This window comes from Sceloporus occidentalis, unplaced genomic scaffold (genome assembly GCF_023333645.1).
Source record: "Sceloporus occidentalis isolate IW3139 unplaced genomic scaffold, rSceOcc1.0.p SCAF_3, whole genome shotgun sequence".
NCBI lineage: Eukaryota > Metazoa > Chordata > Lepidosauria > Squamata > Phrynosomatidae > Sceloporus > Sceloporus occidentalis.
The window spans coordinates 206,723,164-206,746,036 of NW_028316983.1; the positions used below are offsets into that span (position 1 = coordinate 206,723,164).

Here is a 22,873-nt window from a genome sequence, read left to right on the forward strand (position 1 = left end):
GTCAATGCGAGAAAAATGGTCCCTTGCCTTGTTTTCAGAGAAAGGAAAGGAAAGAGGTCAGTTCCGAGGGCGGGAAGGGGAGGTCTCTCTTTCTCCCCCATCGCCATTATTATTATTACTATTATTATTATTATTAGGACTCCTTCCTTCCTTCTTGGATGATTCCACACCTTTCTCCATGTATTTCTCTGGGGACCATTCCCATTCAATGCAATTTGGATCTTTTTTCTTTTAGACACTTGTGCATTTATTCAATCCATAGTCAAACATTTGTAGAGAGCCAGCGTGGTTTGAGTTTTGGACTAGGACCCTGGGAGACCAGGCTTCGAATCCAGGATCAGCTATGGAAATAATAATAATAATAATAATAATAGGCAAGTCACACTCTCTCAGCCTCAGAGGATGCCAAGAAACCCCTATGATAACTCACCGCCATTAGTAAAAAGGACTTGGAGGCACACAACCACTTTCCACCTGCCAGACCCAAAGGCTTTGGGTCCCAATCTTGGGGATACAAATAATAATAATAATAATAATAATAATAATAATAATAATGGTGGCACTACTGTATGCACCTCCACTTCGAGGGGTTCAAAAGATCTGGAGAGAGATGGCTGTGGACATCTCTGCCACAAAAATGACACAGAAATCTAGTGGCACTTTATAAAGGTTACCACCACTTTTAAAGAAATGGCTTCAGGGTTTCTTGAAGGGCAGCAGCAGCAGCAGCAGCAGCAGCAAAAGGCCTCGGAGGGGAAGAAAGCGTCGCCCAGGAAAGCTGAGACAAGAACAAAGTGTGATATGGACCTTGAAGGCATCATCCCAGGAGGGCCCTGGCGTTTTCGTGCAGCAGAATAGAAAACCAGGTTAAGGTTTCGCCCCAGTTTTTCAAGACCGCCTTTCATCACAACAATGGAGGAGGAGGGCAAGTATAGGGCCGCTTTTCTCCTGGCGTCATTATTGGGCCCTTCATATAAATATCTAATTATAATTAAATTGTGCACAAACACACACACACACCTACCTTTATATATTTGTATATATGTGTGTGTGTATATATATATACACACACACACAGGCACACACCTTTTTACATATATAATAATGTTTATATATATATATACACACACACATACACATATACACATATAATTAATTTGTGCATGCATATATATGTACAAATTTATATATATATACATATATATATATATATATATGAATGATCTGAGTGTGTGTGTGCATATATATATATATATGTGATACACACACACATAGTATTTAATTGTGCACACACCCTTCTACCAACCCACTTTCAAACGGTATCAACCTGGCCCTCTCTCCTTTGCCAAAAGGATTGATGCAAACACAATGAGCTCCACCTGGATTCCTTCCAGTTAAGTGAGCACAGGATAATAAGATGCCACAGGAAGAAGGCAACCTTCATTATCCATTCCTCCAACGCTCAATGCAGTAGAAACAGATGCACTCAGTATTTATGCTGCCACACTGCAAAATAAATAAATAAATCTCTGCAAAAAAATTATATAATTCTGGAATGTATAGCTTGGTGGGGCACCAGAGTTCTCTGACAGGGAAGGCACAAAGCTACAAATCCATAGCATTGCATCATGGCAATTAAACTGGTATTAAACTGCTTTATTTCAGCCATGTGGCAGCAGCCTTACTGCTGGATCATTAGGTAGAATTCCAGAGAATGTGCAACTGCAGAGAACTCTTGGTGGTCCAATTTTGCCAGATTATTCCAGGGGCACTCAAGTCATATATTGTTGTGTGCTTTCAAGTCATTTCCAATTTATGGTGACCCTAAGACACCCTTCTGAACCTGTAAGTCAAAGAACATCTGTTTCGTTTCAGGGAGGAAGAGATACTGCTGGGTTTGCCGTGTGAAAACCACCCCTTGGGTTTCTGGACCTTTAACAAGGGCAGGGTGACCACACCCTACATTTCTGACATCTGTCCAGGAGAAATTCCAAAAGGTCTGCCATTCTGAGCCTGCCTCAGAAGCATGGATCTATATTTCTAGGGGTGTTTGAGCTTTCATTTGGTAATGGCCTACAGTTTTCTTGCCATGTCCTACGTTTTGCAGTGCCTTGTCCTCCTTTGTGGATCTTGTCACATCTTTGAAACCAACTGAAAGAAAGAAGCTGGGAGCCTGAAACCAACTGAAAGAAAGAAGCTGGGAGCCTGAGTTTTGCTAGTCATGAGCCTCTTTCCTCCACTGCATTTGGTGACAGGGGAAATCCAGGGCCAGTTCTGCTTTTGGATGGGGCTCCAGAGGCTGAGTGGGGCTGCAACACTGGCCATGCCTCATGAGGAAAGACTTAGGGAGCTGGGTATGTTTAGCCTGGAAAAGAAAAGGTTGAGGGGTGATACAATAGCCCTGTTTAAGTATTTGAAAAGGTGTCACATTGAGGATGGAGCTAGCTTGTTTTCTGCTGCTCCAGAGACTAGAACATGGAACAATGGATGCAAGCTACAGGAAAAGAGATTCCACCTTAACATTAGGAGGAACTTCCTGACAGTGGAATACACTCCCTCGGAGTGTAGTGGAGTCTCCTTCCTTGGAAGTCTTTAAACAGAGGCTGGATGGCCATCTGTTGGGGATGCTTTGATTGAGAGTTCCTGCATGGCAGGGGATTGGATTGGATGGCCCTTGTGGTCTCTTCCAACTCTATGATTCCAGGAAAAAAACCAGTCTGGAGCTCTACCTGAAAAGCAAATTTCTCTGCTTCTTGGGTTAACATTGAGCACATTTTCCATATTTAGTAACAGAAGTGAAAGGCTACCATTACGATTTCCTGCAGGTCCCAAAGATCAAATCCTTTTCAGCTCATTATGCAATTCTATTCAGTGGGCCTTACTGCATAGTCCCTGGCTGCCTTGATACAGCATCAGGTTGTTAATCTAAACAGGTTTACTATGACCCACAGAGCCAGGCCACTGTCCTCACATTGGATGCCCTAACCCAGCCCCCAGGGCACCGTTTTGGCATGTGCCAGTCCACACAGCATATGCCACCAGGACACACCTCTGGCACTGCATCCACTTAATGCAGCACTGAAGGGGCATCATAATGCTGCACCAACACAGCTACAGCACCCCTTGGAGAGCACAAAAGGGAGCTGGTTTTTGCAGCTCCTTTTTGCGCTCTCCATAGACCAGATCAGGGCTATGACATGAGGTTACCGTGGCCCTGATCCAGCCAGTAAAATTTTTTCTACCTCCCTTTCTTTGCACCATGAAGTTAGACCTGTGTCTAACACATGATTTTTATAGGTAAACTTGCTTTTTTTCACACTAACTAGAGACTCTGTCTTAACTGGGAGACCGATGGAGCTGGGAGAGAAAGTGAGCCTTGTTTCCTGTTCACCTATATTCTAATGTGTTTGCTTTGCTGTTGAGATTAAGCAATCTCTCCTATTTCCTGAGTTTTCTAATTAATCTCAAAAAAGAAAAGTCCAACAATTGGAAAGACTGAGTGGCTTTGAAAGGTCTGTCCCTGGACGCAGGGACATAGCTAGGATTTTAGGAAGGGGGGGTCCAGACTAAGTGCCACCATTATAATGGGGCTTGGGTGCGGCGGTGTAGCAGCACACACCATTCATTTTTCTAATGGAAGGGGGGGTCCGGACCTCAAGAACCCCCCCCCCCAGCTACGTCCCTGCTGGACGCCCCATTCCACCAAACGCATCTGAGAAAGAAGGCTCAGAGTCTACCAAAGTTCATGCTCCCAGTTTCTCTCTTTCAGTTATTTAGTCTTAAAAGCGCTACAAGATCCCTTGGGATACTGATTTTCCAGGCTTTGTTGTTGTTAGCTACCCTTGAGTCGGTTCCAATTCATGATGACCTCATGGATGAGACATCTCCGAGAATCCCTGACTTGCACTGCTTTGCCCAGATCCTGCAAGTCCTTGTCCACAACCCCCCTGATTGAGTCTATACATCTGGTTTGTGGTCTTCCTCTCTTTCTTGTACCCTCCACCTTTCCTAACATTATTGTTTTTTCTAGTGATCTGTGCCTTCTCATTATGTGGCCAAAGTATGATAGTCTCAACTTGATCATCTTTGCTTCTAAGGAGAGCCCTGATCTGATCTGTTCAAGAACCCATTTGTTTGTCTTCTTGGCTGTCCAAGGTATCCTAAGTACTTTTCACCAGCACCACATTTCAAATGAGTTGATTTTCTTTCTGTCTGCTTTCTTCACTGTCCAGCTCTTGCATCAGTACATGGAAATTGGAAACACAATGGCCTGGATGATTCTGACTTTAGTGCTCAGTTGTATGTCTTTGCTCTTCAGTATCTTTTCCAGTTCTTTCATAGCTGCCCTTCCCATTCCTAGTCTTCTTCTTATTTCTTGACTGCAGTCTCCATTCTGGTCGATGTTTGATTCTAGATATGAGAATTCTTTAACTATTTCAATTTCCTCATTGTCTAGATTGAATTTGTGTATTTTTTCTGTGGTCATTATTTTTGTTTTCTTTATGTTCAGCATCAGACCTGCCTTTGTACTTTCATCTGTGCCTGTGCTTTGGAATTCTACCTTTAACAGTTGGGTAGAAGGAGGACTTCCAGCAGGTGTGCCTTGTTATCCTCCCAGCTCCATCTTCCAAAATCACCCTCCTCCTCCATCGCCCAAGCCCTTAGCCCCAGGTTGGGTTTTGCACTTGGCGGAAAATTTGTGCCAAAGAGATGCAACAGGTGCCTTTGAGCTCTTCTGCTCTGAAAGAAACCCATTGAGACACATCCAAGAGAAAACTCCAGCCTTGGGAAGGCAAAAAGGCTTTCCTGGAGATGTGGTGTCTTTGCTTCCTTGCTTGACTGTGTTTGGTGGACCCTCTGGCGAGAAGATTCAGTTCACACAACCTTTCCCTCCCCTTGATTCCTTTTCTTAGTGTGACACGTGTTCAGCAGCAGACCTTGTGTAAACTCTGGAGGAACCTGTCGAGTCGTGTTAGCTGATGGAAGTTGACCCCAACAATTAGCCAGGAGCACCCAGCTCCATTTTGGGCCTCCCCAGGTATGTTTTCCCCCATTTATTTTAACGTATATTAATTCTTTGGTCCAAAATGACCTCTAGAAGGGTATGAAGGGCATTTTCATCACATTTGGATCCCAGGAGTCAGAACAAATCTTTACAATTTTGTTTTAAAACAAAAAGGTTTTTGGCTCAAAATGATCCAAAAATGCCCTCTAGGGGACCCCTGTTTCCTTAAAGTTCCCTCCAGGGTTGCATGTTTCTTTTTAATTTTGTTGCTATTGCTATAATTAATTATCTGTATTATTCTATATTTTGTGTTTCTTTGTGTAGCTGCTGATTCTTCTGCTTTTTGCATGCATTTTATTACTGTATTTGACTATTGTATTTTTAGCATTGCATTTTAGTATTGCATTTTGATATTTAATATTATTGAAGTGGTCCTAAATGCTTTATTCTGTTGTAAAGCACCATGTACATGGATGGTGCTATGTAAAGAAATAGATGATGGTGGTGATGATGATAATAATAATAATGGATGCAACTCTTTTCCAGTTATAATCCTTGGCTATGGTCTTAATACCCATGGCTGCATTCTAGGAAGTCTTGGGGCTTGTAGTTAATGAGGCATTAGAGCTCTCTGGTAGACTAGATTTCTCATGAAACTACACATCTCAGGATGGAACATGAAAAAAGCCAAGGTTGCTGGAATGGTATCAAAGTGTTATTGACTGTGTAGCAGCTTGAAAGAGACCCTGCTTGAGGTCTTATAACTACTCAGAGCCAGGGAAACATTCATTTTGGATTACAAGTAAGGTGATCATCCTCCTTTTCCAGGACATGACCTCCATTTCAATCTTCTGTCCAGGAGAAATTCTAAAATGACCTCCATTTGGAGCATGACTGAGAAGAGCGAATTTATATTTGTACTATTGTTTTGAGCTTTCATTTTGTAATGTCCTACGTTTTTCTTAAATGCCCTACATTTTGCAGTGCCTTGCCCTCCTTTGTGGTTATGGCATGTGGTCACCCTGACTACAAATCCCCAAAGCAACCAGGGAGTGCCCCTCCTCTCAATCCCACTCAACCTTTTCAACAGCCAACTGGGTATACTGGGACATAGTCATTTCTCTGAGAAAAATGTTTCCCTAAGTGGACTATAGCTCTGGAAAACAGGGTTTGAATCCCTGCTTGGCCATAAAAACATGCTGAATAGCCTTGGGCAAAGTCACACTCTCTCAGCCTCAGAGGGAAGCAAGAGCAAACCTTTTTTTGCCAAGAAAATCTGCTCTAGGTTCACCATGGGTCATAGTAAATCTGTTTAAGTTTGTAACCTGATGCTGTTAACAGGGCAGGTGAGCTCCAATGAACAGGATTTCACGATGAGCAAAAAGTTTTGATCTTCAGGAACTGAGGGAAAGCGCAATAGTATGATTTCTCTTGTGTTACTAAAGTTGGAAAATGTGCTCAGTGGTAACCTAAGAAGCAGAGAAATTTGCTTTTCACATAGAGTTCCAGATGGGGTTGTTCCTGGAAGGTTCATTTTGTAGCCCAAGTCAGCCTCTTAAGTCTCCAGTTTGCTCACATGCTTCCAACACATTTCCTGGTGGGGAAGGCCAGGTGCTGGTGATTTGGTGGTGGTACAAATGAAGCTACATAGCCAGTTATGAATGACATGATGGAGTATTTTTTAATTTAAATTTGGGAAACTGATGCCAATTGCTCGTGAAAGGATTCTCAAGGTCCATTTTATTTCATTTAATTTTATTGAATTTATATTCCATCTATGTCAAAAGAGGGGATTCAAGGCAGCTTCTTCATGTTACCAAGAAGCTCAGCCTTTATGCCCCTGTTTGTACTTTGTACTCTTGGGAGCATCTAGTTCAGGGAAGGGAGCCAAAAGCAGCCTTTCGGTCACATGCAGCACACAGGGCCATTTTGTGCCTTCCTGGAAATTGTTTCCCCATTCCCTCCATTTTTTGGTCCATACTCTAGGGCATTTCTATGAAGGGCATTTCCATCACATTTGGAGCCCAGAAAAAAAATCTTTACATTTTTTTTAAAAAAGGCTTTTGCCTCAAAATGATTCAAAGTGCCCTCTACATGCCCTCAAACATGGTGTGAATGCCTCCATGTCCCCTAGAGAGCATTTGGGAATGGGTATAATGGGAGGTATGGCCCTCCCAAGTTCTCTTGGGGTGCTAATGTGGCTCCCTAGTCTTCCCTGGGTCTAGTGCATTGTGTACCATGGTTTGCTGCTGAAAGAGAGGTAGCCAAGATACTTAGATCCAGGTAATAGGATAAAGGTGGTAATATCTGACTACTGTGTGGTTGGAAGCTCATTGACGTATAACAGGTCTCTGTAGCAGATGGTGACTTTTAAGTCAGTAGCACAGCAATCCAAGTTTTAATGTAAAATTTAAAAGAGGTATCCAAGCTTCTTATTGTTGTGTGCCTTCAAGTCATTTAAAATTTTTGACAATCTTAGGGCAACCCTATCATGGTGTTTTCTTGGAAAATTTCTTCAGAGGGGGTTTGCCATTGTCATCCTCTGCAGGTGAGAGGGTGTGACTTGCCCAAGTCAGTGGATTAACATGGCAGAACCAGGATTCAAACCCTGGACTCCAGAGTCCTAGTCCAAGGCTCAAACCAGTATGACACACTGGCTCTCAACTCTCATGCTGCCTATCCAAGCTAGCAAACCTATTTTGAGCATAAGGATGGGGCCCTGGATTGCTGTATTCATTGCAGGTTAATTCATTGCAGTGGTATAATTACATGGGGATTACTAGTCACTATGCTGTCTTTTGCTATAGCCATACCTGAAAAGTTGCACACTCTTAAGGACTACAGGAATCTTGTATTCAAATGCCTTCCTGATTATGTGGTACCATACTAATTACATCATCTGAGAAAGTTCCTTTACACTTCTTAGGGAGATCAGCAGTTAAAGAACTCTCTGCTTTATACCTATCCATTCCATGCTTCCATTCCAAGCATGGCCTATTAAAATTTTGACCAGCCAAACCTGGCCATGCCATTTCTTTAGCCCCCCTTTCTGACCCTTCTTTGACAACTCTGGTTCCCTGCCTCTGTCATCGTCGTCGTCATTGTCATCATCATCATCATCCTATAGCCCACTTTCCCCCCAATATAGGGACTGAAGGCGGCAAACAGCAAATTTAAAACAATACAATTTATGAACAGTACAAAAACATTAACATGTATAAATATAAAATTAAAAAAATAATTAAAAAATTTTAATGTGATGTGTTAAAAACACAAACCTTAAAATTTAAATTGAACAGCATTTAAACTTATCCTTGCCAGCTTAAAAAGGCCTGACAAGGCAAGAATGTCTTTACCTGCTGCTGAAAGGAGAGCAGAGATGAGGCCATTCTGGCCTCTCTAGGGAGGAAGTTCTAGAGCCTGGGAGCAGCCACCGAGAAGGCCCTCTCTCTTTTTCCCACCAAATGAGCCTGAGCAGGTGGTGGGACAGAAAGAAGGGCCTCTCTGGATATCTCAATACTCTAGTAGGCTCGTAAAGGGCGATACAGTCCTTCAAATAGCCTAGACCCAAGTCATATCTTTGACATTGCTAGTGAGGCTACTCCACCATCACAATCTTCTGCTGATGTGGCTGACTCAGAGAGGATGAAATCAGCCTTCCCCAACCTTGTGTCCTCCCTACTAGGTTTGGCTACAATAGCTGTGCTGTCTAAGCATGATGGCAGATGTACTTCAGTACATCATGAGGGAAACCAGGTTTAGGAAGTAAGCCTTGAAATAAAAGAGAGCATTGTATTATTTTTCATGTTTCGCTTGCTCAACAGTGGTGGGCAATTGTGGCCTGCCAGATGTTTTTGGCTAAGTCTCAGCAGCCCTGGCCATCATAGCCAATGGTGAGGTTCTATGGGAATTGCAATCCAAATATATCTTGTTCATCCATTTTATTTTCATCAAGATACTTGTTTCTGTTTGTGGCCTATCACACAGGTGTTTAAAAGGCAAGGCACCACTTCCCTTCTATAGCCTTTGGACATTACCTGGGTGGGAGACTAACTTTGACGATAGTGGCTAGAGGATTCTTGGAGTTGTAGTCCAAAAAAGGTAATGTTTCTAAACTCCACTCCTTACCAGTGTTTTGCTATGCAGTTTTCGCCTCCTCCAAATATAGCACTGTGGGATTACTGAAGCTCAGTAGGATTTTCTCTCATGCCCTTAGCAGGTGGGAATTTCTTTTAGGGTGGTAGAACACTGATGTTGTTTTTTTGTCATTGTTGGCAGCTTCAAAGCAGGTAGACAGAGAGTTAAATAGAGAACTAAGTATACTGGTCAACAGCATCCTGAGGCTTCTTTTTGTTGAAGAGCCACTTGGCCAATTTAAAAAGCAGCCATGCAGTTTTATTGCATTTTAAACAAACTATGGGGAACATGAAACACTTGCAAATAAGAGGTTTGTCATCCAGTCCTGATCTATCTTCTCATTTATTGTTCAATACATTTCAGTACACTTATGTCTTAAGACAGGTATGAAAAATGTACCCTATAGACTGTATGTACCCAGATGCCCATTTTATAGCTCTGAACCCATTTGGAGACCACTGAAGCCCCAGGCCCCTAACCCCTTTTAAAGGTCAACTCCCCCAAGCTAAAATCGCTCAAAATACCACAAAAACTCCCTTGCCCATATGGTCCTACAAACATTTTGCTACCTCTCAATGCTATGGAAATTATTCATTTTTCAGCTGATTCTTAGAAGTGACAATTGTGTCACCTTTGATCATGACAGGTATGCCTATGTGGCCCATGGGTAAGATGGCTTCCACCTCCTCTGCAGTTTCCCACTCTGGCTGTAAGAAAGTAACTTGTACACTGGTTGTGATTAGTATAACAAAGTCTCTCTTCTATCCTGCTTGAGAGGTTCTTGAAGGCTATTTCCAGTAGTTGCAATATATACAAGATATTTACAAACACTCCTCTTGACTATCAACTTACTTCTGCTTTACTCAAACAAACCATCAATACTCTTCAACCATCACACCAACCTTTCCACTCCTTTCCAATCCACTCATGCATTGGGTCTTAGTGCAGTTATATAGCACATATTAATTTGGTACTACTTAACATGATGCAATTCCTATTGTAAGCCTTTGCATCATTTCATGTGCTGTGACTTCACAATATCAGTCACTTGAGCCATACAAAATATTTATACCCATCTTAAAGGAATGTTGCTAACAACACAGAGTGGGGAAATTCCAGCATTCAAGATGTTCACAAACTTGTTGACTAGGGACCCTTTCACATCACACAATTATAGCCCTATGACTCTTTAACCACCGTGACAACATCCTGTGGAATTCTGGGATCTGGTTTAGGGACTGGTATTTAGAATTCTCAACCCAAGAGCTGAAATGTCTCAAACTGCAAACCCTAGGATTTCATAGACAATTGCCATGGCAGCAACAGCAGAAGCACAGAGCTATAATTGTATAATGTGAAAGGGCCCTAGGTCTGATGGGAACAGGAATGCCACCAGTTTTGCAGCACAGGATCTGGAGGTACACTGACTTCTGCTCTGCCTTTATGCAAGGTAGAGAAGGACTGGGACCCAAGTAAAAAAAAACCAGGATTGTGCAAAAGGACAAGGTAGTGCCAGTGAGAGGAAAGACAGGAACGAGAGGGACAGGCAGATGAATATCATTTTAAGAAACCACAGGTAAAACACAAGGCCTGTGATGATGGTGATGGCTGCGAGGTGAGAATGGGAAGTGATCAGTTCATTGTGGCCACAGATGCCTAGAAGGAGAGGAGAACAGCAGTTTTCACCCCTGTGGCCAGGGCAAACAGCTCTCCCAGTCTTACCATCTCACCCCATGGCTCACATAGGCATATCTGTCATGACCACAGGTAACAAAATTGTCACTTCAACAGCTCTCACAATTAGTTGTCCACTTGATTTTATTGTAAGCCACCCAGAGTGGCATTATTTCACATTATACAATTATATGATGATGATGATGATGATGATGATAATAATTTATTTACAGCCCACCCAATCACAAGGAATCCGGGCAGGTTGCAGCAATAAAAATATAGAGAATACAATACCATAAAATACAAAAAATAAATAAAATACAATTAAATTAAAGAGAGCGAAGTGAGTACATTCACAGTTAGGCCTGATGGAAATCGGGCCTCTCTTTTTCACCCCCTCCCAGGTATGATGATGACGGGATGGAGGGAGGGCTCTTCTTGAGGCAAGGATTTTATTTTAATTAATTTAAATTTAATTCTTCTCATTAAATTTAAGAGAAGAATTGGTGGACAGAGTGACATAAGTCAAAGTAAATGGGGAGTGGAACTAGGTAGGGAAGGCCTGCCGGAAGAGATCCATTTTAAGAGTCTTCTTAAAGGCTGTAAGAGTAGAAATGTCGTGGATCTCCTTCGGCAGGTCATTCCATAGCTTCGGAGCTGTGATGGAAAAGGCCCTCTGGGTGACTGAAGTTAGCCTAGATTTTATTGGCTGAAATAGTCTTCCTCGAGGACCTTAGAGTGTGGGACGGACAGTACAGAAGAAGGTGTTCCCTTAAATATTCTGGACCCAAGCCACGTAGGGCTTTAAAGGTAATCACCAACACCTTGTACCTTGCCCGGAAACTAATTGGCAGCCAGTGAAGGGATTTCAAAACTGGTGTTATGTGATGATTGTGACGAGAACCTGTAATTAGCCTGGCTGCCATATTTTGTACAAGTTTAAGTTTCTGAACTTGGCATGAGGGTAGCCCCATGTAGAGCACATTACAGCAGTCCAGTCGAGAGGTGACCAGCGCATGTACTACTGTTTCAAGATCTCCCGGTTCCAGGAAGAGGTGCAGCTGGTGTATCAGCCAAAGGTGATAACAAGTGCTCCTGACTGTCGCATCCACCTGAGCTGTCAGGTGAAGCGACGAGTCAAGGAACTGCAGACAGAGTCTTTCAGGGGAAGTGTGACCCCATCCAGAACTGGCTGACATAATTCCAAACCTGGGCTTGGGTTTCCTATAACAAGTACCTCTGTCTTACCTGGATTCAGCTTGAGTCAGTTTTCCCTCATCCAGTCCATTACCGCCCCAAGACAGGCATTCAGAGGAGAGATGCCATCCTTAGTCACTGCATCAGTCTGAGACATAGAGAAATATATTTGGGTGTCATCAGTGTACTGATAACACCCTGTCCCATGTCTCCGGATGATTTCGCCCAACGGCTTCATGTAAATGTTAAACAGCATGGGAGACAATATGGCGCCCTGAGGGACACCAAATTTTAGCTCTCTTTTAGAAGAGCAATTGTCTCCCAGTACCACCATCTGGAATCTGCCTGAGAGGTAGGACCGGAACCACTGCAGAATAGTGCCTCCGATACCCAACTCTCTCAGGCATTCTAGAAGGATTCCATGGTCGACAGTATTGAAGGCCGCTGAGAGATTTAAGAGCACCAGCAGGGTCACACTTTCCCTGCAAATGCCCAGACAGAGATCACTGACTAAGGCGACCATGGCCGTCTCAACTCCGTATCCCACCCTGAATCCGGTTTGAAATGGGTCCAGCTAATCGGCTTCATCCAAGACTGCCTGTAGTTGATTGGCGACCGCCCTCTCGATCACCTTACTCAAGAATGGCAACAACAAGACTGGCCTATAGTTATTTCTATCCAGGGGGTCCAGGAAGGGCTTTAAAGAGTGGTCTGACCACTGCCTCCTTAAGACAAGAAGGCAGGGTACCCTCCCTGAAGGATGCATTGATTATATTTTTCAGCATCAGATTGACTGTATCACCCCCCTGGACAGCCAGCCAGGATGGGCAAGGGTCGAGAGGGCAAGTCGCTTTTTTCAGACCTCTAAGGAGTTTGTCCACATCCTCAGTACTTACCAACTCAAATTGATCCAGTCTAACAGTAATGGCGGAGGCATTGGATTCCTCTCTTATTGCTTCTGTCTTAAAGTTGGCATCCAAATCAGCTCTTATCCGAGAGATTTTATCTGTGAAATAATCATTAAAAGCATCACAGCAAGCTATGGTTGAATCTAATAGAGGGTTCTGGGTGGGAAGCAGTTGTGTTAAACTCCTTACCACCCTGAACAGCTCAACTGGACAAGATTTCACAGACGCGATAGATGCAGAGTAGAAAGATTTCTTGGCTGCATCTATCGCCACTTGATAGGACCTAAGAAAAGTCCAGTAAAGTATCAGATATGAGTTGAGATTTCAGCCAACGCTTCTCTAGTCGTTGTCCAACCCACTTCATTTAAGGTCTTCAGTGTACCAAGGGTTACGGTTTTTAGCGGGCTGGAAAGGACGCTTGGGAGCAATCATGTCTATAGCTCTGGTGATTTTATTCCACAAATTAACCAGAACGTCGATAGAGTCGCTGGGACTGCCTACTATAGAATCCCCTAGGGCTTCTTGGAACCTAATGGGTTCCATCAGCCTTCAAGGGCGGACCATCCTAATTGGTCCTCCACCCCCAGAGGGAGGAGTAGTAGCTTAATAATCTTGTGATATGGGATACAAATATGGTAAATAAATATAATAAAGTCCCATTTCTCCAAAAGCAGCTCTCAAAAATCTCTTGGCTGGTGTGGATTGGCTGCTGAGGGACATGTGAACTCTGTGTGTCTGTCTGTGTTAAGGAGTGAAGGATGCAGGTGGCTGAAGAGGAGCTCATTGAGTGACTGTGTCCCTCAAGAGATCTTGAGGAATCCAGGAAATTTCCAGTCTCTAAACCCAGTTCTTGGCAGCTCTTTCCTCTTTGGCTATGCTACGTCAGGTTGCTAGAAATTATAGTTCAACAATATCTGGTCATACTGTGTCTACCGTTGACCTATCAAGGGCTTTTATACTTGGATCTTAAAGATTTGGATTTCAATTCCATAAACACATGTTTACAAACTATTCTAATAGCATAGAAGTACTTCTACTGACCTCCCAACTGTATAAATATCATGTGGAAATGGCTACTGGCTTTGGTGCTGCTCTTTTCTTGGTATTTCTTGTAACTAATTTACATTAGAGAGAACTGTAATCTTATTCTATGGAAGCTTAAACACAGTTTAATGGGAAAATGCTGGAGCATCAGGCAAAGTTATTCCGTATCTCCTTTCCTGTCTGTTTTTTTTTAAAGGAACTCTTTGCCCAGATTGCACACATTACCCTGTGCAGTAACTTTGGTATATGAGTCTTTGTATTTGGCTCAGATCAAGAACACATTACCCAAATATTCCAGTTTTAGAACAAGTAAAGTAAAATTGGGGGTCAATAAAAACAAGTTGTGGATGGGGTTCAACCTAGCTTTTCCATAGCAATCTGCCAAACAGAAGTACTCTTCCTCTTTTGGCAAAGCTGTCCACACAAATGCAAAACGGCACAATAGAAGAAAAGCTGCTATGTCTAAAGCCATGTAAAACCCGAAGGCATTAAAATTTATTAAATGATGCAATAACAGAATTCTTTATTTACAATAGCATTATTTAACATCAAATAAGCAAACAGCATCAGCAAAGCAATATTAACTTGCATAAATGTATTTAAAATTTCTCTGAATATATCTACCTTTGCATAAACTGCTCACACTAGAAATACAAACATCAATGCAGGTGAACAAAGTGATGTTCAGAGTCAACTCAGTCTTGAAAATAAATCACAACCTGAAAACACTGTAAGCTTTCTCCTGAAGAACCATAGTTTATATATTGCTTAGTTTTACCCTCGTATAATCTTTTCATATACACACACTCATACACATCTCAGATGTAACTTCATGAGGAACTGTACAAATAAAACCCACAAATGGCAAAAAGAAAAACAAAATAAACGAGTCAATGTTTGAAGAAATGTGTCCATCAACTCTGTTCAATGACTGAAAGCTAAGTGATGATGCGCTTATTCAAAAATTGTACACAATTCACTATACAAATATAATACATCAGACAGCTATGTAGGAATATACAAGACTTAAAAACAGATCTAAGGCATTATGCTAGATTTTAGCATTTTGAGGTTCTTGCACATAGCTTTACCTGTAGTAAGAAACTGAAAAGATTTTGTTTTAGTCTACAAAGAAACACCAGGGAGAAAATTCTAATTAAAAATCAAAGCCACTACAGTAATTTTCTTGTGCAGAGAATGCTTTTGCTCTTAGGCAGCAATACTACCGTACAAATACTAGAAAACTTTAAATTCACACCAACAATTAATGGCTTAAGTTGCATTTCAAAACTGATTGTGTATCTTTGGGTTTTGCAAGTAGAGCTGAACCACCGTTGTGTTAAGCCTGTATGAGCTCCATTTTCTTTTTTGACTACAGATTAAAAATGCATTGTATAAATGACAGAAACATTGCTTTCAGTTAGTATAGCCAATAGAAAGACAGGTGGAGGCAATATCTTAAAAGTTGGTGTCACTATTTAAAATGCTGGAAAAAGATCAATTATTTCATTATTTCATAACTTTACCTGAACTTGGTTGAATTGAGCTTTGTTTTGTGGAGTTGTTTACCTATGTATATTTTTCTGACTTAATACGAAATACAATTTCTTTCACATTTAAGTGTCAATCTGAGGAAACACTGATTATTTTCCAATAGAAAACCCAGCAACTTTATTGTGTACTGAATAAAAAATACTGATTTTTTTTTAAAAAAAGACATTGGCATTATTTACTTTGTCTCTAGCATGATTAAATGCCTAAATCCATTTACTTAGGTGAAAGTAAAAAAATTCAAGATGGAGACCATCACTCCATTCCAAGCTCAACTGAAGAATCTGAGAATGATGTAGATATAATTTGAACTGGGTCCCATTTAGAATTACTTACTTGCTCATTGGCCTATTAAAAACAGGTCTGAGATCTAATAATTGAACTATTTTTCAAGGCAAACTCATTTTAATATCAACCAATGTAAGGAACTGTAATTCCTCCATATTTAGGTTAATGTATACATTATTTCATTTTATTACTACCATGGAGCTCAAGGCTGACACTGAATTTTGATGTCCACCAGATGGCTCAGTTGTTTAAATAGCGATGTCTCTGTTTAATCTACAAAAGTGGTGACTGCTGAGAAATGCAGTTTCCCCTAGTGTTAAAGGAGATCTACTCAACAGGAAATAAATGGTTTGAAATGCATTCTATATACTCCTTAACACATTCTTTTCAGCATTCTAGGAAAATCAGATTCTTTGTATATTTCAATCTTCATCTCAAACTAGATTTCAGGGCAAGAAACCTTTTCCACTCCCAAAGACATGAATGATGACTGAGATAATATAAAATGCATTGCATTTTAAGTAACATCCAAAATTTGAATCCAGGTACGAAAGTGTGTGGCTTGTGGGGAAGAGAGAAACAGGAGGTTGAAAAACAATCAGTTTCCTGATATTTCAAGTCCTGAGAAACTGATGTCAGCTTGTATACTAAAAGATTACTCAAACCACAGCCGGAAAGAGTAAAACCACTATAAGCAGTTTCTGCTGAACAACAGTTTCTCTAAGATTATTAAGAAAGAATATAAACATACAAAAAAGTCAAGAATTGGCTCCTACAGTGGCTGCATATAATATAAGTTTAGATAAATGACTTATGAGCAGAATCGCAAAGTTTAGAAAATGAAGAGTCTCAAGCCTACAAATTAGGTCTAATCAAGGCATTGTGATCCTTTACAAAACACTTTTCCCCCAGGAGACACGCACGGCTATGAAGATAGCTAATTTAATACTGAAGTACCTCATTTGGAAATCAACTCCACAACATGTATACCTCACAAAATTATACAGTTTAAACACTAAAGTCTTCAACTTAAATTATTGCTTGTTTACATAGAAACTGTTTTTATGTACCTTACAAAACTTCTTCATAGTCCACACTGCTTCAAAATAATTATAACACATGATGGTTAACTCTGTAGTGATATCTGCTATCGCTTAAGTCATTGTTTTCCCCAGTTGTGGAGATGGGAGAAAATGGAAAATGTATCATTTAAATGAGATGCCTTTAACATTGACATTTTGCCTCAATCCTGCCACTATCACGAATAGATGCACCTTTTTTTGAAATAGATATTCAGCAATAAATTGTTACCTGTGACTTAGAGATCAAGTATTAGGCCTATAGCTATATGGGGGTTACACATTTCTCTATCCTGTAGGAAAAGAGAAATGGCAACTAAAGGCAGGAGAAAAGGAATGCTAATTTTAGTTAACCCTCAGGATGCTGAAATGAATTAAAATGGAAACTTAAATTGTATATGTCTAATGATTTTATTCAAAGTAATCCAAAAGCTTTATAAACAGCCCTCTCACAGGGTATTTTAGCCTGTTTACAAATGTAAACCTATGTAAAACTGTTTTTGTTTTCTAGCATGGTTTACCTAGTCACTAGACACAATTTCCTCAAACCAATTAGTTAGATGACCATTGTTTGTATTTTGTTATCTATCACCCGGGCAGTCATCATCCAGCCTACTCTGTACCTTCCAAGTGAAGGCCACAGTATGAAACCACAGATTTCCAGGTGGAACTGAATCCTTTGCACCAGACCGTGTAGCTAAGGAAAACAAAGGAAGATATCAAGATCTAAAACTAAAAATAGAAAAGAATGAGAGCATGGTTGGTTTTCCTTAAATACATACATTTAAATACATTCAATCTGACATGGTTTATGAAAACTGGCTATCAACATTTACTTTGCAGGAGAGATCTAAGTTGCACTAAGGTGAATGCAGTGAACAGACTGAGCAACTGTCTGTACGCTAGCTTCAGGCTGTCAAAGAAGAGGCTGCTCTTCCACCTCCAACGGTTTCGATTCCACTTAGAGTGGCATTGTTCTGTTTGCAGCACTTATTTCTACTTTTTCCAGAACTGGCTGGCAGAACAACTGGGACAAAACCAAACAGATGCAGCTCTTCACACTGGTAAGTAGTTTGGGCAGGAAAGCCCAATCAGTTGAAGATACAAGCAATCTTCAGCATCAGCAATATTTCTGTAAGAGCAAAAATAATAAAAATGCATTAACAGAAATTACCCATGCACATTGAAAGAATCTTCTATTATTTTAAAATTAGAACATCTGCCCCCCAACTTCCATAAACAGTAAAATAATAATGATAAAAATGTAGTAAAATACAACTGTATCTAACTTGCTAACAAAACAAATTTTACATGGAATAATCTATTCTATATAGGTTGTCTGAATAGTACTTATATGCTTTGGGACACTTCTGTTTGCTGAGCTGGTGTTAAACTCATGATTTTCATAATATACATGGGCTAAAAGAGAAGGTCCTAAGGATGGTTTCCCAGTCAAAGCTTTTACAAGTCCATCTGGAACGAGTCATATTGCTTGGAAGTTTATCTATTCCTGTACTTTGCATTCCAATGGAACTGTATTTGTGTCTGTAACAAATTCAAGACTGGAATGTTAATGATTACTTACCCGTGATGCATCTCCCTCCTGCTTTATCATATCCATTCCAGGTAGCTGGTTTGGAAAAAGAGTGCCTCCTCTCATAGCAGGATCATTAACCTAAGGCAGGGTGAAGACTAATTTGTAGGTTAACCAAGGAAACAGAAGCTGACTTTTAACTGACCATAGTGCAACATGCAAATACATACAGGCTTTTCTTGTAAAAAAGAAAGCAATCTGAATAAGGAGGTGCATTTTATATGAAGTGTCATGCATGTGCTCCAACCAACTTCTTTCTGTTCAGTGTTATGCTTATGCATATTTAGAAACTTGCTGATATATGTGTATGTGCCTGCACACACATATATACATATACTGTCTTAGAGGATGCCTTAAGGCTAAAAATTGTGTTTTTTCAGTCTTAACCTGAATTTAATTTTAAAAGCATGGCACTAGTACAGGTTTTCCTCTTAGAAACAGGGAATGCTTATTTCCTGTTTGGTAGCTTAGATGGCTATCAGGCAATTCTGTTGACATTCAACAGTTTAGCAGTCTCATTCTGATAAGTATTTGGCGATGTAAAGCCACACATATATGGATGGAACATACATTTCTAACCCTAAAGATCCTTATTTACCTTTTCAAAACATCTTAGAAACATTCATACAGCCTTAGTTATAGTTTATCCACAATATTAAAGCTGTTTTATCCACAACATGAGAAGAATTTCTATTTTCTGAAATACTCCAGGCTGAGAGTTCTCACCTGCTCAGGACCCATGGAGGACAACCCTGATGTAGGCACAGAGGTTGCTGAGGTCATGCTGATCTGCCCTGTCATCTGGTTCATGTTGTTCATACTGCTTGTGTTGGTCACCATGGATACATTGATGTTCATGTTGTTATTGTACATGCTGGTGTTGGCTTGCTGACCAAAGTGTGGTGGAGATTGTTGTGAAAACATGCTACAGGATGAAGTACACATCAGCATGTCAGAATCAAAAGGTGCAAATTAAAAGTCACCCAGGCTTCACATATTTTTTAACACTTTAAAAAAGCAGTTGATGGGTCTGTCAGTGTACATGTCAATTGTTTTCAATATGGAGTCTGACAGGCACAGCTTTTGTAATTCATGAGATTAAGTTTGTAAGTATCTGTATCATACCGTAATTTGCCTAAATTGGATATAAAATGCATATATCGAAGAGACTAGTATTTTGGAGAAGAATATTCACTGTTTCATCCACTTACATTTCCTCACCAAGATGAAAGGGCAAATTAAAATATTGTGAGCTACCCTTAGGGCCGTCTGTTAGACTGACATATCAATTTCAGAGAATCAATAAAATATTTAATCTTAACAAGACTGTCCTTTCAGAATATCTGTCTTGTTGTGGACAACAGTATATGCACATGCTCCACAACAAGACAGATATACTAAAAGGACAGTCATGTTAAGATTAAATATTTTCATCAAGTAATTCTCTTTAAAATAAATGGAAAAACATCCTTTGATGAAGATAAAATATAAAACAAATGAAACTTCTTTCAAAACTTAGGATGTGAACTTATCCAGACTTGCCTGAGAATAAGCCCCAAGAGTTGCTTCTGTGTACAACTCTACAGGATTGCATTGTGACAATTCATTTTTTATTTTTTAGAACATGGCTTGTAAATAAACACTGCATATATTTTATTCTGGATGTTCTTATAGTAAAAAGGGAACTATATAGAACAAATGTTCTTACAAACTAAGGAAGTCTGATTTTGTGCTGTTTTAAAATCACTTCCACACAATCACAAAATTACTTTAAATGGAAAATTAACAGCTTATTATCTGGTGCTTTATCTGGCTCAGTACAATTACAGAAACTTGACAGGTCCTTGCCATCTGGCAAAGTGATTTCTCTATTTAAAAAAAAATCTGCATAAATTCATCCATGAAAGAAAAAAAAAAAACAATACTCCATGAAACAAGTTACAATTGATATGGAATGCCTCCTCATGCAGATATATTTTACATTAAGATTTCTTTCTCCCTCCTCTTTTGATTTCAGCTATGATTCTGGTTATGTGTTATGTGGATGGCCATGTTCAAATGTTATATTTTTTTCTTAATGGGCATAGGAAAATAAGAATCATAAATGATGATTGCTGAATAAGTGCACAAATGGGTTATGTGACAACCATCAATACTGACATGCTGCAAGTCACAGACAAGCCACAATGCCTTTTGAATCCTGAGGACCTACCTGTTTCCACCCATATTCCCTTGTGCCCATCCATTCATCTCTGTAGAGGACTGATAGGCAGGATTGGCCTGAGACTGCTGTATCATAGGACTCTGGGTATGTGCCATTCTGGGTGACATCAGAGGACTCTGAGGAGTGGTAGCCCCGGTAAAGCCTGGATCAGGCTGCTGATTTATTCCTAGGAAATAGAACAGGTGTTTTGATCATTCTTTACATGACACTTCAGATAGCACAGAATAAGAGCCTGAAATGACCATTGCTAGTAACACAGCACTGAAATCTATTGGAAGAGAACTTACTGAATTAAGACGTAAACAAAACTAACAACAATTCTTCCCTATGTTCATTCCCCAGCCATAGATAAGACCCCTCTGTTCCTATTCTATCCCTGCCTCTCATGTTTGTCAACATCATTTGCTAACATTTTCTGGAAACACTTATGGGACTGTAATTGGGAAGATGCTTGACCATGGAAACCCTCTGGGTGACACTGGGCGAGTCACACCATTTCAGTCCCAGAAAACCCAGTGGAAAGATGGGTTGTAAAAAGACACTCTTTTAAGAGAGCTGAGACTACTCTATATGCCAAAACCCAAATATAAGCTGAGTAATATCTGAGTACTCTCTTTGTTCACAGATGTGAAGATGACAATTTGATGAAAACAAGACTTTAGCATTACTGGTTTAAAATATAAACAACAAAGGTAGGATCTTATTAATTTTATCAGAGAAACAAGCTAAACAAATCCACAAATACAGAGGAACCAAAGAACTACTTACAGTATATTTAGGGCTGCTTGCTGACTGAAATATGTTTAGAACTTAAATCAAAACGCTAAAAAAGTACATGATGAAGACTTCATTATAAAGGCCTTTTTTGAGGTTGCTGAAGAAAAGAGATAACGGGCCTGAACAGACAGGCCAAAATAAAGCTGCTTCGGGTCACTTTGGAAGTAGGCTGTTTAAATGAAATGCACATCTTTAGAGGCCAAAAGCTGTGCCAAAGCTGCACTCCAATTCTTAGGACTGGACCGTGGCTTTGGCACAGCTTTCGGCCTCTTAGGACGCATGCATCTTTTAAACAGCATACCTCCAAAGTGACCTGAAGTAGCTTTATTTTGGCCTGTCTGTTTGGGCCCAATGTTCCTAACCATGTTTTATTTTCATCTTGACTTAGTTAAACTATACCATTTGTATTATTTCCATAACCTTGAAAGACTGATTCCTGACAAGAACATAATGCCCTCCTTCTAAAAAATTTCACCATTTCCACTTTAACTAGGCTTATGTGGAAGCTCCACAGGGAGTTGGAAGAGAGAAACTATGATCCAGAAGTGAAGAATGTTAGAGTGGAGACTGATGAAAGAAGTTGAAATAAGTCTAATACCATAATTTGGAGGAAATGGAAACTGCTGGGTGTTTGCCTGGGGAATCCGTGGGTTGCTCATTGTTGCTGGTATGCCACCAGAGGCCACCATACTTGGTGTCATATTCATACTCTGCCCTCGCATCATCAGAGTTCGCTGTTGTACTTGTTGTTGCATCTGTCTATGCCTCAGGTGTTGGTTTAATATCTCCCTCTGCCTCTGGGCTAGCATCTGTGAATTGATAGGTCCCTGCAGGAAAAACAGAAATGGTATCACCACATAGAACCAGCAAGGCATTTTCAGGAGCCTTACTTGCTAAGGGGTGTTGGTGCAGATCTTTGCCATCATTTGCTACTTGATGATGTCGTTTTAATTAGTGAGGCCCAGGATTACACCTGGGACCTTCAAAGTGCAATGCTACCATTGAGCTGTACCACTGAGCTATAGTCACTCAATTTGGGGTGAGGAATGAGAAAAAAAATACTCACGGTAGTACATCACCGCAGGCAACTAGTAGGAATTAGTGGAAAAAGGTCATTCTTCAAAGTGGGCCTGAACTATAATTTGCAGTTCTAACATTTGTAAACTGAACTAACAAGCTACATGGATTTGAGAAAAACACTCAAAAGTACCCCTTAAAGAGATACTGAAACAGTAAGCAAGATCTATTTGCATTTTGTTGTCTCACACGCTAAAACCTGTTGGTTAAAAATTGAGATGTGTCAATATGGAGGTATGTCCAGGTATAGTGGTATTCTCAGCTGTTTACAGGGGTTGTTACCTCCCTGATACACAAGTGAGAGCTCCTGGAATGGAG

General features: G+C 40.4%; 1 protein-coding gene across 8 annotated transcripts in view; it reads right to left on the reverse strand.

Moving 5' to 3' along the window:
- Window positions 1-14,443: 14,443 nt before the first annotated feature.
- The window catches only part of NCOA2 (nuclear receptor coactivator 2), a 196,237-nt gene continuing 187,807 nt past the window's right edge, over window positions 14,444-22,873 (reverse strand). For all 8 annotated transcript variants that reach the window (XM_089517437.1, XM_089517435.1, XM_089517431.1 and 5 more), the window contains 5 exons: window positions 22,077-22,305; window positions 20,690-20,867; window positions 19,204-19,402; window positions 18,469-18,558; window positions 14,444-18,015 (listed from right to left, as the gene is read on the reverse strand). In XM_089517437.1, coding sequence (XP_089373563.1) covers window positions 18,004-18,015; window positions 18,469-18,558; window positions 19,204-19,402; window positions 20,690-20,867; window positions 22,077-22,305 — 708 coding nt within the window. In that variant the 3' untranslated portion in view covers window positions 14,444-18,003. The remainder of the gene's footprint in view (window positions 18,016-18,468; window positions 18,559-19,203; window positions 19,403-20,689; window positions 20,868-22,076; window positions 22,306-22,873) is intronic.